At 36.4% G+C, this 15,520-nt stretch overlaps 1 protein-coding gene across 1 annotated transcript in view; it reads right to left on the bottom strand.

The window, feature by feature from the left end:
- Window positions 1-772: 772 nt before the first annotated feature.
- The window catches only part of CERK (ceramide kinase), a 42,167-nt gene continuing 27,419 nt past the window's right edge, over window positions 773-15,520 (bottom strand). The window contains exons 7-13 of the mRNA XM_074168258.1: window positions 15,415-15,489; window positions 13,555-13,707; window positions 12,659-12,764; window positions 11,409-11,479; window positions 6,968-7,170; window positions 4,467-4,675; window positions 773-3,539 (exon numbers count right to left, since the gene is read on the bottom strand). Of these exons, the coding sequence (XP_074024359.1) occupies window positions 3,440-3,539; window positions 4,467-4,675; window positions 6,968-7,170; window positions 11,409-11,479; window positions 12,659-12,764; window positions 13,555-13,707; window positions 15,415-15,489 (917 nt within the window). The 3' untranslated portion in view covers window positions 773-3,439. The remainder of the gene's footprint in view (window positions 3,540-4,466; window positions 4,676-6,967; window positions 7,171-11,408; window positions 11,480-12,658; window positions 12,765-13,554; window positions 13,708-15,414; window positions 15,490-15,520) is intronic.

Raw genomic sequence — 15,520 nt, 5'->3', positions numbered from 1 at the left:
GCAGAACGAATGCCTCACCCCCTTCTAATTACTAGGACTAGTCACACATTAATTAAGAACATCCATAAGCCTTTGCAAGATGTATGTTGTGCGGATGTCAGAGGGTATGACAGAAATTTGAAGAGACTGTAATTTAGATTACATTGCTCTGAGATACATATTAATGATTACAATGTTTTTTTTAAAAAATGACACAATGCAATAAGATGTCTAAAATTAAACTGAAGCCTTCAAAAAAAAAATCTAAAATTTTAAATACATGTCAATTTGACTAAAATGCATATTTACTCAATTTCCTTGAGCTTTTATTTTTTCCTTCTCCCCATGGGAGGAACAATGTCTATAGTAAGTGTTCAACGCTACTGTGGCTGTAGGCAGCTTCATCTTTACAGTTTTCCTCAATTCCCCTTGCAAATACGGCTCTGTCCACCCTGGGGGCAGCCTCTGGTGTCTTCTCACAGAATCAATAACTAAAAACTTACATTATAACTAGGTTCTTCTCCCCCTGTTCAATCTTTAGTTTATCTTGGTAGATTTACTTAGTTTTAGTAGAAGTCCAGCTTCAGTAGTTGCTTTTCTTCACTCTCAGTGTTTGTCCACACTCCCACTTGCTACAAAGCCATGGTAAGCCCAAATGGAAGCTTAGGAATTACTTCTCCACCTGATCTAATCTGCCCACGTTGGTTCCACTGAGTGTAACCTTTGTTTGGTAGAAATCTGGCAACGGGTATTTTTTCAAATCAAGTTGTGAAAAGAAGAAAACCACTGCATTGCTGTACAACGTAACTTTATTTTTTCAATGAAATGCCCTAGCGTCATAAAACAGAACACATTTTCTAATCTTGAAGCCAGCAAGATTGGGAAAAAAAGAAAAATTGAACTCGGTTTTCCTATACATAATTTCCATACTGAGACTACATTCAGAGAAAAAAAAAAACCTAGAATTAAAATGTAAGCAGACATTACTTATGCAGCTCTCTTCTTAAAAATAAACTGGAGATGTCATACAACTCACATATGGTGCTTTGCTAGTACAAGATGCTACAGATAGAATTATTCAAATGCATCTATGCAGCTTTTCTATTACCTAAGACCTTTCCATTTTATTATGTTGAAACACCTTTGTTATTTACTTCACACTTCATTACCATACTACGCTAAGGAAGGATCTTTTCTCCTTTTCCGGTGGCTTGTTTCTCAGAAAGGGACCCTTTGATGGGGGTTTCTTTGGAAACACCAAGCACGGAGTTTCAGATAGTAAAAATATTCAAAGCATTTCAATATACATTCACAATTAGATTAAGCCTCCATTTTTCAAGTAAGGGCCTTGACTTACTACTAAACTAATGGAAAGAGATGGGTTAGTATTTACTCCTGTTCTCATTTCTGAGAATGTGATGTGGACAGCTGTAATACCTCATAAACGCCCTCATCTGTTGGTGAGCTGAGTGTGCACCATCACATCCTGCACGAGAATTACGGTAACTTCAAGTCTGGGTTCTCACAATATTCATGGACAGGCCAAAATAACTGTAGAACTTTTTAAACAAACGACACTTACAAAAAATATTTGCATTTCTAGAGCTGCATAATCTCATTTTCAATGAGATTCTTAGGTCAAAAGTATTATTTCACTTATTAAACATGGCTTTAAAAATACAGTATACATAACGTGTTACAAATATCTGAAAAACATTGGATCAATCAACATTTCAACTCATTGCATTTATAGGGAAAGTAAACAGCAGTACTTTTGGAAAAGTATTCAAGTATTTCCCTGAAACGCTATATAATGAAAAACAGATCCTGAACTTTGTATGACTGTACTTTAAGCAAATATAATTTGCAAGTGCTTTTTGTCATATAGAGCGGTATGAATAACAGTTTGTAGCAAAGATATAGCACATCATTTTGATATTACAAAAAACTGGAATGTAAATAATTGCAATGGAAAAAAAAGATCAGCCATTTATAACAATTTTCAAGTGCTTCAGTAATAAACTGACCAATCACCACGGCTTACACAGAGCAGATACATGAGAGACACGAAACTAATACAAGCTGAATGACAGAAGTGCCAATAAATATACATGAACAGAGAATCATTAGCTGTCAGACAGCTGTCAGACAAAAAAACCTCAGATGCAATGAGTTTTAAAAAGAACTACACATTTAAGAAGAGATAGAAGAGAGCGGGGGCTGACTTCTGATCCTCAAACAGGAATAAATCTGTATGAGAAAAGCAAAATTTAGCCCCAAGCCTGCACACGGAACGTGTGTGCCACAGTACACAAATCCAGACACAACTTAAGTAATCACTCCATAGCTATACATGATAGTCTAATGTTTTTTGCTATAAAAACAAATGAGCACAGTGAATTCATGATTTATCAGATGCCAGTTTCTTCCCTTGGCTTCACGAAACAAATTTTGTTTCATATTTAGTGAAACAAACATTTTTTTAAAACTTTTAAGCAGTAAATCATATTTTTAAACTTAACATTCCAACATTCTGCAAAGACATTTTAACACATATAGTAGAATTTCCACAGAATTGTGTACTAAAGAGGGAAGCTTTTCATATATTAATATTAGGTATTTTAAAAAAATTAAAACTTGCTGGTGTTTCAGAAGATATTTGTATTTTCCTTTGTCTGTGCCTTCCTGGTATTGTAAATTTCCCTGCGAGGTGCTTACAAGACATTTCAGTTGCAGTGTGTGGTATTTGGTATCATCCAAACAGTCATAAAACCCTTTATAATCCCAAAAAGCATCATGCAAGGAAGCCTTTATAAATAGAATATATAAGATAAGGTATGATCTGTATTACAGATGTGCTTTTATTTCTCGAAGTATTTCTAAACTCTTATTGTTATTACTTAAAGCCAGGAATGTGTGTTCGAATTGCATTGATAAGTTGCAAGGTATAGTCAGAATTACATAATGACAGATTTTACAAAAAAACAGATGTGAATGACAATACTGTTGTCCAGCATTTAAGCCACATGCAACTACGTAACACTCCCAGCAGAAATGTCTTCTCAGACACTGAAAATGTCATTTTTATATCTGTCATATTCATGATCAATGACAATGGAAAGTTCAATGTTTTATAACATTTAGATATTATTGCAACTCAACTGCTAAATTAGCTCTCTAAAGAAGCACAGAGAATTTTATCGGTCATCGTGAATAGATATATATACGCCAATCCTCTCTTTTCTAACATAATTTAGATTACGTTGCTCCAAGATACATTTTAATGATTACAATGTTTTTAAAAAAAAATGACACAATGCAATAAGATGTCTAAAACTGAACTGAAGCCATCAAAAAAAATATCTAAAATTTTAAAATACTTGTCAATTTGACTAAAATGCATATTTACTCAATTTCCTTGAGCTTTTATTTTTTCTTCTCCCCATTGGAGGAACAATGTCTATAGTAATTGTTCAACGCTACTGTGGCTGTAGGCAGCTTCATCTTTACAGTTTTCCTCAATTCCCCTTGCAAATAGTTTCATCAACTGGCAGTGAACCCTGAAAAATATGGAAAACAATTTATAAGAAATAAATGAGTACTACATATTTAATTCTAATAATCCTTGAATTTCAAGCAGTTGTAAAAAAGTTCCTCTCTCCAGACTACAGACACCGCAGTCTCATTCTTGATGCAACCTTCCCCTGCGAAGAAGACTGGATGCTTCCGTGTATCCATCATTCCTATTACTCCTCTTTCTCACACAAAAAGTTTTACAGGGCACTTAGATGAGCCGATCATATACAATATAAAAAAATTTATAAAAATCACTTTGGACTGCTAAGTGTTTATATTTTAATGGAACACACTTGCATGTAAAAATTTTGTATTGGTTTTGGTTCCCTTTGTTCTAAAAACAACAAACAAACAATCAACCAAAAAAAACCCTCAAGCAAAAAAGAAAAACACCCTTCAAATTTCACAAAACTCTATTCCCTTTTAATTTGATTATTTGCACAACTGAAAACTTCTTTCTCCATATGCCATGGCTGGAGATAAGACTGTGCTGTGTGTCGAAAATCACAAAGCATGGGAGATACTCAGTATTTCTGTAAGACAAAGATGCTTACTGAAGCTTAAGTTTAACAGGAAAAGCTAGTGCTCAGAGTAATGAGGTACTCCACTCATTTAAAAAGAACACGACCAACACCACCTTCACCTTCAGCACATAATATCAGTCCTTAAGAAGTATGTAGGACTTCAAAGGTAGGGCATCCATCTATCTCAGAGTGATTATTTACAATACACATGGTTGGAACAGTCTCTGGAAAGGACTTGAAAAAGTAACAAAAAAAAAATCAAGTTTATTATCAGAAGACACATTTGCTATACGGAGGCAGGTTTTTGGGATGTCCTTTTGAGCATCTTTAAAATAATGGAAAGGCTTAATGTTTTCTGGTACACAGAGAGAAAAAAAGGATGCTTACCTCACTTCAATTGCTGAACTGTCCAGAGTTTCTCCATCACAATTCCAGGTGCTATTAGCAATATTACAGCAACAGACTGGATGATCCCTGCAGAACTGGCCAAAACGTTTCTTTCCTATGTCTGTGACACTGCTTTCGTTGTCTTCCGAAAGCTTTGAAGTAAACTGAAAACTCTTCACCCGATAAACATCTACAAATGAGAAGTCAAACTACAAAGAAAAAAAATCAAACAAAACAGGCAATTACAATCAGTTAAATATGTTTGATGTGTAAAACAACTCAGCATGCAACATTTTGTATTCAAGAAAGTTTGTCCACTCCAATTTCCTAGAGAAGCTTACCTGAGGCACAGAGTGATTTTTGTTTTTAAAATACTGCGCAAGTCAGAAACAATAAGGCCAAAATGGAACCTTACTTTTCAACAGTTCTCTTCAAGGAGCTGTGATACTGCCACTTTACAGATAATCAGGTAATAGGTTCTGAGATCATGAGTAAATGGGTTATAAAAACTATTAAAAAAAACCCAGTAAAAACTATTATAACATGGAATCAAAGTTAAAAAGATTTGGATTGGATCTTTGTACCATGCTCAGCCAGATGAGGATGGTACAGGACCTGCGCAACTACAGTCCTTAAGACACATGGGTTTTTCTGAAAGGCTGCTGCATTTCAAACAATTCCCTGAAGGTGAGGATTCCATCCATGGCAGTGTGATCACACCACAGAGCTGCGTGTATATGAAAATAAGAATAGAGGGCAATATAATTACATTCCAACAAAATAAAAAATTAATTTTAACTAGTTAATTCAGCTACAAAAAGAAGACAAGAAATTGCTCTTATTTGATTTACACTACAATATTATACAAATGCTTTAAAACAGGCTTGTAAACTAAAGGAATAATCAAATTAGAGGGTGTTATCCTGAAAGCAAATTAACTGATACGGACTTAAACATTTAGTAAGCTGTAATAAATATAGACACATCATTTAGCAAAGACAATGTCTGTGTGCATCTATGGGAAGGGGATGGCAAGGAAGCAAAAGTGAACAAAGAAACAGTTTATCCATAAACCAGTCTGTATTAATGTACAGTTACCCTTTTCTTCCTTTTTCTTTACACATTTTCTTAAGCTTCCAAACAGGTTCTCTCACTATTATGGTAGACACTAACCTGAGGTGAAAACATATGTACAACCCTGCATTTAATCTACCCTGCAAAACCAACATATCCCAGAGAGAAACAGTGGGGAAGCACTGGGAGGGGGATGACCACAGTGGCAATCACAAGAAGCACCAGAGTTGAAGGGACCTCCTAGGTGTTAAGTTCCTTTGGCTTTTAAATGTAAACATACTGTGAAGTTGCCAGACTCCGCACTTGGAAGCAGTGGCTCATGGATACAAGAAGGGTCACTAAGTAGTGTACCAGTCCCAACAGCCTAGTGCAAAAACTGGCGTCCGCGGCTGCACAAGCCACCAGTGGATGCTCTCCCGTCTCCAGGCGAAGCAGAATGAAGTCTCTTGACAAATGTTGAGGCTAATTTGAAAGGGAGCCAGGGAAGGCTTCAAATAATCAAAAACATCAAGGGAACAGTGAGAGTGAGTGGGAAGGAGTGAAGGGAAGAAGAGGAGACTGAGAAGAGCAGGAAGGAGGGATACAGACACAAACACAATGTCCCAGGGAACAGTAATGAGGAAATACAGGAAAGAGAATCTATACTAATTCTTCTACAGAGGAGGAAGAATAGCATCATAAACAGGTGAGATTTATTATTGCATTTCTAACTAGATATGACATTAGTCCATTGTTCAGATAATTTCCAGACCATGTTAATAATAGCAGGTTGTGACAAATATTAAATGTGTGTATTCACAGCCACAGCTCTGGTTTCAACAGATACTGCAATCCAAAACAGTGATTAATCTTCCCTTACAGTTTATCCTGACAGCTACAACATATGCAAGGCGTAATTTTGAAGCTGAATGCATAAAGCTCATATCCTGGTCACATGTATGTATTAAAACTCTGCTAAAAGCCTGCAGTTTACAATCAAACTCCAGTTCTGGTAGCTTTCTTCTAAACCACATATTTATACAGTTTACGAAAAGTGATTTATTATTCTTCAGTGCATCTTCTACCTTAGCTACACTATGCTGCTGGGAGCAGTTTTTCTTGATGAATACATAGGGATACAGTTGTGATAAAATCACTTTAAATATTGTCCAGACATCAAATATATAAGAAGTGTTAGGGCACAGAATTCAATTAGCAGAAGTGGAACTTTGTTAGAATGCTATGGACAAAGACTTGACTTGACTTTTTTTCTTTTTAGTGGTACTAAAGATTATGTCATCCAAAATGCATAAACTTTTTTTTTTTGTTTTAAACCTGCTTTGTAGATGTTCTTTTTGTCAAAAAAGAACATTCTCTATTTGTAAGAATATCGATATTTGCAACTCCAGACTGACTCTGGAGAATTCACTGCCAAAAGTAATACACACCTGATCATCATGGTTTGTATGTCTGACAAGGTACCGTAGAAAATCAAATCTGGAGCATTTACGAACTAGAATGAGGTCAGCTGAGCCATCTGCCAAATGAGCTGCTGGCGAAAGACCTTTTGGACTTCGTGGACAGGCACAGCTCATATTCACTGCATTTATGGCTAGAAATTTCCCTTTAATAATCTTCCATTCTTCATCTTCTGAAACACATCAATAAAGGCATGGAGATAGGTTATTATTTCATCTACTCACAAGAACACTAAAAAGCAGTCATTCTTGGCAACTTAAAAGTTTTTAGTGGGCGTATTCATGCTCTGTCAATACATATCTAAAATAAACTCCATATATTAAAAAATATATCTATTTTTCATATACTAACATAGAAAATTGCTTTCTCCCTTCACAGACTGATTATCTACTAAAACTGCTCACCAATTCTGATATACGCATGTCAAATTCAGGATCAATGCTATTTGTGTAAATGCAAAAAGCCTTAGGCAGCGACAAGACAGAGGCGAGTTACAACTCTTGTAAGCATGAAAGTTTGTTCATTTTGAATTGACCTCTTCCAAGCTTTATACATCAGAAAAAGAAGAAAATAAAACAAGAAAAAAAATGTTTGGAAAGTATTCTGTAGTTTTTCTTTGCTCTTTGAACTTTTCTTGCTTCCTTGAATTTTTACTCATTGGAGCTTCTTACTAACCACTCTTTAGTAACAGAAACAAGAAAAACAGAATTCCAGGAAAAATAAAGTAGGATTATAATGTGACAAAAGACTTAAAGGCCACTAAAACCTTTATTCTTTTTCCATCTAAACTGTTCTATCTTCTGATAAATAAATCAGCGATAATGAGAAAAAATGCAGCTCTTAAATACAACATTTTTGCATCACTTGCCAGAGCGGTTTTAGTACTGCTTGCTTTACTGCTGATCTTTTAATGTTGCTTTCAAACAGAAAGAAATAATTTAAATCAGATTCAGAATGTGTATCTTAAGAGAGATGAGAAAGACTTAAATGTCAAACTACAGAATGAATGTATTCAGGCTGCAGGCAAATGATGGGGCCCTGCTCTGAGATTAAGGGAACTGAACAGAACATATGAACTATTGGAACTGGAAACATCTGTGTCCAGAACTACACAAGCACTTATTTACAAGAAAACCAGGCATCTTCTGATACACAAACAAAATGAAAACACCACTGTTTACTGGTAAATGCTTTTGTTGTTTATCTAAGAAGCATTAATAGTTTAGACTATAGTGTGTCAAGATACGTGTTAACTTTAGAAGTATGCTCACTGTAATAAATAAGTCTCAAATTACATAAGGTAGGATGCTTATATGAGTTACTGTAACAGGTTGTTTTCACCTGGTGGAAAAGTTCAGTATAAATTTCAGCATGTTACTCAAAAAAAGCTTCACCGTCCAGTTAAGAACAAAGTCAGGGTATTTATCACATTTTAAATGACCAACTGTTTTTATAACCATTCTGCAGAGTGCGTCACTGTAACAGCACAAATTATTTGCCCAGAATATCTTTCATACAATAGAGCAATCATGAGCAGGGAGAGCATAAATGGCACTCATTTCAACTGTCTATTTTGTATATATAGTGCAAGTTGCTGAAATCAGCATAAAGTACCAACACTCAAAAGTTTACTATGCTCAATACAAAGAAATATGTTCAGTCACAGTCAATGCAAACATCCTTCTAAACTTGTCTGAACTGTACCCAAACAAAGCAGGCACAATGAAGGAGTCAGCCAATACACTCTGCCCGGTAAAAAGCTTATCTGAGGTGGTGATTTAAAATCCTTTTTATTGCAAATCAAGAGTAGCTGATTGTTGTTGTTTGCTTACCAGTACTGCACAGAGATGGACTGCAAAAAAAGCCAGCTACCAGAAGTAAAATGGATTTAAGTAAACAATATCCTACATAATCAGCTGCTTAATGTCTTGTGCAATGCTGGCTAAAGCAGTCTTGATTGCTCACTAACCTATAACTTTCTTCTGCCTTTGCTCCTTTGCTGGATGAAAGACAACAAAATTGCAGATTTAAAAAAAAAAAACACCACCAACTACAAAAAAAACAAGCCAAACTCCCCCAAAAGACACACACACACAAAAAACCCCAACAAAAAAATACCAAACAAATGCCCCCCAAACAAAAGAAAAAAGCTTGGCAATTTATAACTACAGTTATTTCTCAAAAAGACAGATTTAGCTATCAGACTTAGCTCCTAAGAAAATATTATGTAAAGCAATTTCTTTAGCTGAATCTGGGCACAAATCAAAACAACTCAAGAAATACTCCAATCTGGCCATCTGTTGACTATATCAAAGATCTGAAAGCAGTAGCTGGGATGAAAGCACTATAGAGAAGCACGTGTAACAGGAATTCAAGCTGGCATAGAAATCTATATACAGTCTTTACGCTACCAATGAATTTCTATAGTATGATGATACTCTTTTTGCTAACAAATGGCTAGAACCTGGCACAGATACTGTGCAAAATAACTGTAATTACAAGATAATCTAGGTCATAAGGACCAATGTTTGTGTCAAGAAAATTACAGTTTTATACACTGGGCTGTACAAGAAAAAAAAAATAGAATAGAAAAAGCAGAAGCAAGCACCAGTGGAAGGCTGCCTGCAGTTTAAGAGGGGTTTATCCAAGGCGATGAACTAGGACCAGAGGCGAAACTCGGCCGACTGAATCTGCGTATCTTACTCCAGCAAGGCCACAAGTCTATCAATATCGGTGCTTCCCATTAGGGCATAATAGTCAGACATAAAGAGATACAGCTAGGAGCGTGACTGCACAGAATCCAGTATATTAACAGTTGTTCTAACAAAAGGAAGGAAAAGTTAAGCCCATATAAAAAAATTCATGAAAGTGTGCATAGGAGTTGGAATGGGGGGCAAAAAGAGAGTAAGGATAGCATAACTAGAGAAATCTTATTTATCATTTATACTGAGTATTGGTGGGGTACTGTACAGAACTGCTTAAGCCCATGTCGTGGTTTAACCCAAGCTGGCAACTAGGACCATGCAGCCATTCACTCTCTTCCTTCCCCTCTCATCCCTCCCCATAGGGCAGCGAGAAGAGAAAGGAAAAAAAAAGGAAAAAACACACGGGTTTAAATAAAGACAGTTTAATAGAACAGCAACAGAAGAGAAAAAAACATGGCAAAAGAATATACAAAGTAAGTGATGCAATACGATTGCCGCAATATGATTGCAAGGCTGAGAGAGCTGGGACTCTCTAGCCTGGAGAAGAGAAGGCTGAGGGGAGACCTTATTAATGCTTATAAGTATCTAAAGGGCGGTTTGAGGGACGATGGAGCCGGACTCTTTTTCAGTGGTTCCCAGTGATAGGACGAGGGGCAATGGGCACAAGCTGGAACATAGGAAGTTCCATTCAAATATGAGGATAAACTTCTTTATGGTGAGGGTGACAGAGCACTGGAACAGGCTTCCCAGGGAGGTCGTGGAGTCCCCTTCTCTGGAGATTTTCAAGACCCGCCTTGATGCAGTCCTGAGTAATGTGCTCTAGGCAATCCTGCTTCAGCAGGGGAGTTGGACTAGATGATCTCTAGAAGGTCCCTTCCAACTCCAACAATTCCGTGATTCCGTGATTGCTCTCGCCACCCGATGACTGATTGCCCAGCCTGTCCTGAGCAGTGACTGTGGGTACTTGCTCCCCTGGCCAACCCCTGTTTATATACTGAGCATGATGTCTGTGGTATGGAATGGTCCTTTGTCCAGCTTGCTCTGTCTATGCTCCCTCTCAGCTCCTATGGGAAGCTGAAAAAGCTCTTGACTTAATATAAACATTCCTTAGCAACAACTTAAAAAATATGTTATCAACATTACTCTTATACTAAATCCAAACTACAGCAGCTACTAGGAAGAAAATTAACTCTACCCTGGCTGAAACCTGGACAGTCCACTAGATTGGTTATTGGTTGTCCAAGCTCACTGCCTCATATTTATTCAACAAAGAGTATTGCGTATGGTGACTTTTTAGCTGACAAAATACAAATTTTTAATCCTGATCTTGTATAAAAGTTATCTTAATGAACTGCTTCCTTCCATACTACCTCACAGTTTATCAGTTAAATCCTTCTCACAAAAGGAACAGAGTCCTAGTTCACAAAATACACCTTTCTTAAAGAAAAGAAACCTAACATATTGAAATATACAAGTATTAGTATAATTTTATATACCTCAGAATTTTCTGAGGTTTGAGTGAAGGAGACACCGTACAGATTTTTCCAATATTTACATGTATTCTCCTTAAAATTAAAGAAACAATGGATTATCTAGTAACTCACGTTACAAAAAAAACCAAAACACACACACGCTTGATGTGATATATTCTGAAAAATAATATTTTGCATAATACTACAATATCTTGCTTTTTATGACAAATTACCTTCATGGTTTAATCCACATGCCTTGTGCTGTTCTGCCAGCTGTTGCTCACTTTCCTTGCAAATGTAACATCTGAAAACAAAAATAACATTCAGTTCCTGAAAACAAAACTATTACTCAGTTTAACTTTCTTGTTTTACCCAATCATTACAGGACCTTCTGCCACCACAAGATGCAGCATGGCACTGACAACCCTGACGTGGCATGAATCATGATGGCCCTGCAGGCAGCACAGTTACTCAAGTACAGTGCTGAAGATTATTGGATGTTAAAAATAACAGCATCCCAGAGCTGTAAGATCACATTGGTTGGAAGGAACCTCTAATGTGGTCCAAACCCCTGCTCAAATCCCCCACGAGGCATCAGGCACTCTTTGCTCCCTGACTGAGACCCAGATGACAACTTTCTCCCTCTGGAGCTTCCCCTGCATCAAGGCACCTGATGGATCAGGGTAGTTGTTCCAGGCAGAACTGGAGACTGTGATCTGTGGCATGTCACGGAACTATTATTGCAGCCCAGTCTCAACAAGTTTCAGGTAGTTTTTAGCCAAAGTTTCTGGCTCCTCTGTATCCTGTGTGCTGTTCGCTGCTGTGACAGCTACTCTGATGTCTCCGATAGCTACATTCATATATGAAGAATAATAAATACTAGTGCACAACTTGAAGCAGGTGAAAGCAAAAAGAAAGGAAGGAACATGTGGAGATTAAGGCAGGCTCCCTGACTGGAGAAACAAGCAAAGAATATCACACAGATTTTATACAGCATAGTAGTAGTCTGTAAAAAAGGGCTAAATAGGCTGATTCCTGAGAAGATCTATCTTCAGGACAAGCAATGCCAGCTGTTGTCATGGCACTAAAACAATCCCTAAAATTGCTAGATCCAATTACAGTATGAACATTTGAGAATTTCTGAATAATTATTTCCATTTGTAGAAGCTAAGAGGCATACAGAATTTTCATTTATTAGCAGTAACACAGCACAGTACCCTCAGCATCTTGTAATGGGTACTGTGCTGTTACACTTTGCTTCAATTAATATTGGGGGAGGGGGTGACCAGCTAATAAATTTTATTACATTTTTGTTTACTGACCTGAAAAATGTGTTCTCTTTAATGACTCAAACTTTTTTACAAGCTGGTCTCTTTCAGAGTAAGTGTTTTGATATTAAAAACAACATTTCTGTGATCTCTATTTACGTACAGGCCTTTTAAAATAGTTCATGTCAAATATCCAGAGATAAACATTAGCCTACCCTGTTCTGCATCTATCTTTATCTCGTGGAGATCCCAGTGCATGTTTTGCTGGTTGAAAAGAAATTGTTCCTTCATAGTAATGATGAGAAAGAAAAGTCTTGAAGCCTACATAAAAAAGGCATTAAGTCATTATAAATCCACATTGCAAACACCTCTGCATACATCCCTTGATTGTTCCTCTTTCCTTCTCTAAGGACTGCAAAACAATAGTTGCTCTCCTCAAGCTCACAGCTCTTTCTGTTAAGATGTTTTAGACTGTAAAGGACAAGGAAATACCACTCCCCTAACTTTTTAACATTTGCCAATAGTGCCATTACTTTGTTTGACGTCTTTAAAGCCAAGAAAAAATTTTAGCGGTACATCACTGCTGAATGCTAAAATTGGCCTACACTACTTAAATTTTTCTTTTGCATCTTCTTCCCTAACACAAGACAAATCAAAGGCGGCAAAAAAAATACTTTCCAATAGCATAGGATTTATTCAAATATTAGCTGATTAGGCTAAACCACTCATTTCGCTCTATGGTCACTGCTGGAAGAAGGACAAAATTAACAATTCATTCCACCAGCTGAATGTCCAGGATAGAGGAGTGACTATCTCTCTCTGACTGAAAAGAAAGTCAAAATGATTATCACAGAAAAGACACTACTTTTTAGGCAGCTATTACTAGGTAACATATATTCAAGACAACTTTAATAAGCACACTGTTAATGCTAACCCCCAAGTTATGGAGGTGATAATGTGATCCAATCCTACTTGGTATTACAAGGAGTTTAAAATCAGGTTTGGGCTGTTTCTGATGTTTAAAAGCTTCTGAGAAGCTTGGTTTGGAGAGAGCACATCAACTGCTCCAATACGTTTACATGCTGACGAATGCAATAATTACACAAGTTACCTGAGTAGTCATATCTCATCGGACCCATCCATCGCTTCTTTTCACTATCTTTTAATATATCTCCATAAAAACCATAACCCAGCAATGACACATAGTACTTCACAAATGTGTTGTTATGATGTATAGAAGAGACATCCAGAGGCTGACAGTCACCTATGAAGATTAGAAGTGCAAGGTTCTATTAAGGCTGATTTTGTTTGCAGCTGCAAAGTTAGTAACTTCAATGTTACCAATTTTTTAAAACTACAAAATATGTTATATTTATGTCATAACATATATATGTCATGTATCCATATATTTCTTATATACAGAAAGGGAAAAATAGTTTTTAATAGTAAATTCATTTAATATTTAAAAAGGATTAAGCACTATGTGAGAAGAAAGGTTGGTATGCTAAAAAAATGTAATGTAGAATTTACACTCATTTACCATCTAGCAACAGGAGGGGATGTTATAGAAGAGATCAATGCAGCATCTGTACATCTACTGGATACTACTTAATCCTATATAATTCTATCTGGAAAGGGGCCTTAGGAGGTTTTTCAAACCTTCCACTTAAAATAGGTTCATCTATGAGGTCAGATCAGGCTACTCAGGGCTTATCCAGCCAAGTCTTGAAAATCCCTAAGAACAAAGACTATACCACCTCACTGATGCCCTCACAGTGTAAGATTTAGAGTGGTGGTGGGTTTTGGGGGGTGGTTTTGTTTCTTTGCTTGTTTTTTGGTGTTTGGTTTGTTTTTTTCCTTTTTCCTTCTGTTTCACTTTATGCCCACTGTCCCTCATCCTTCCACCACAGACTACTGTGAAGAACCCTTTACGTGTGAAAGTCTTAAAAATTTAAATACGTGTGTATATATGCACATTTAATAACTCAGCTAAAATCTATGATACAGTAAATCCATCTCTCTCTCTAATCCTAGTCCAATGGCTTGAACTCTACATATGCTGAACAGATTTTACCATAGGTTAGTCACAGAGAAACACGTGTAAACCTTTGCAACACCAGCTGCTACAACTGCAACCTTTAAGCACTCACTAACAAGTGATAATGAAATAATCAGCATTTGGAAATGCTATCCTTTATGCTTACACAACTTCATTATAACTGAAGACCACCTTGTACAATTTTTCAAATTCAGTATTAAGAAATGGGTGACTATGATTCTTCAGTACGTAGTGGACAGGATGGACATCACAAATCACAATGCACCGAATATGCCAAGCTGCCTTCTTCAGCTTGTTCAGGGACTCCATTACTACAGGACTTTGAGAAGTGGCAATGTCAGCATCCCTACTGATGACAACATATCAAGAAGCATTTACTGAAGAATAATTTTCTTTCCTAGTTTCTCCTCGAATATATGACTTACAGATAGTAAAAATGGGGAATTATCAACTAATTCCAGTCAAGCAGAAGCCATACTTTTAACTTGGCATGGAAGCATTCAATTGCACAGGACAATTGGGCAACTAGTACAAAATACTACTATTGAAGTGTACACGTACTTGCCATCACTTCTTTAAGAGTTATATATATAGTCCAACAACTTACACTGATCATTGTATTTTACTGCTATTTTCAAAAGCATGCCAAAATGCATGAAAACATGAGCACCAGATACAAAGTTTCAAAATGTTATGATCCCTTGAAAATGGTGAATTACAGTAGAGAGCAAATAATTTTTAATGTCCTGTATTTCAAATAAAGACTTAAAGCCCAGATAAAAACTTTGTATTTCAACTCAGCCATTGTGTTCAAATTATATTTCACAGACATATAGAAAGAACTAAATGAAACTATTATTTTTTGCTATTTTCATCACTTTCATAACAAAACAGCAAACTGTGACCACCCACCTACAATAATATGAAGAGCTGATGTTACTGGATCAGCAATGCCAACAGTTGAGTAGCATATGCAATCTGTTGATCCTGAAAAATAAAAAAGCTAGAGATTAATTCA

Source organism: Numenius arquata, chromosome 2 (assembly GCF_964106895.1).
Source record: "Numenius arquata chromosome 2, bNumArq3.hap1.1, whole genome shotgun sequence".
NCBI lineage: Eukaryota > Metazoa > Chordata > Aves > Charadriiformes > Scolopacidae > Numenius > Numenius arquata.
The sequence above is the reverse complement of the archived record's forward strand: the minus strand, read 5'-3'. Positions and strand labels throughout refer to the sequence as shown.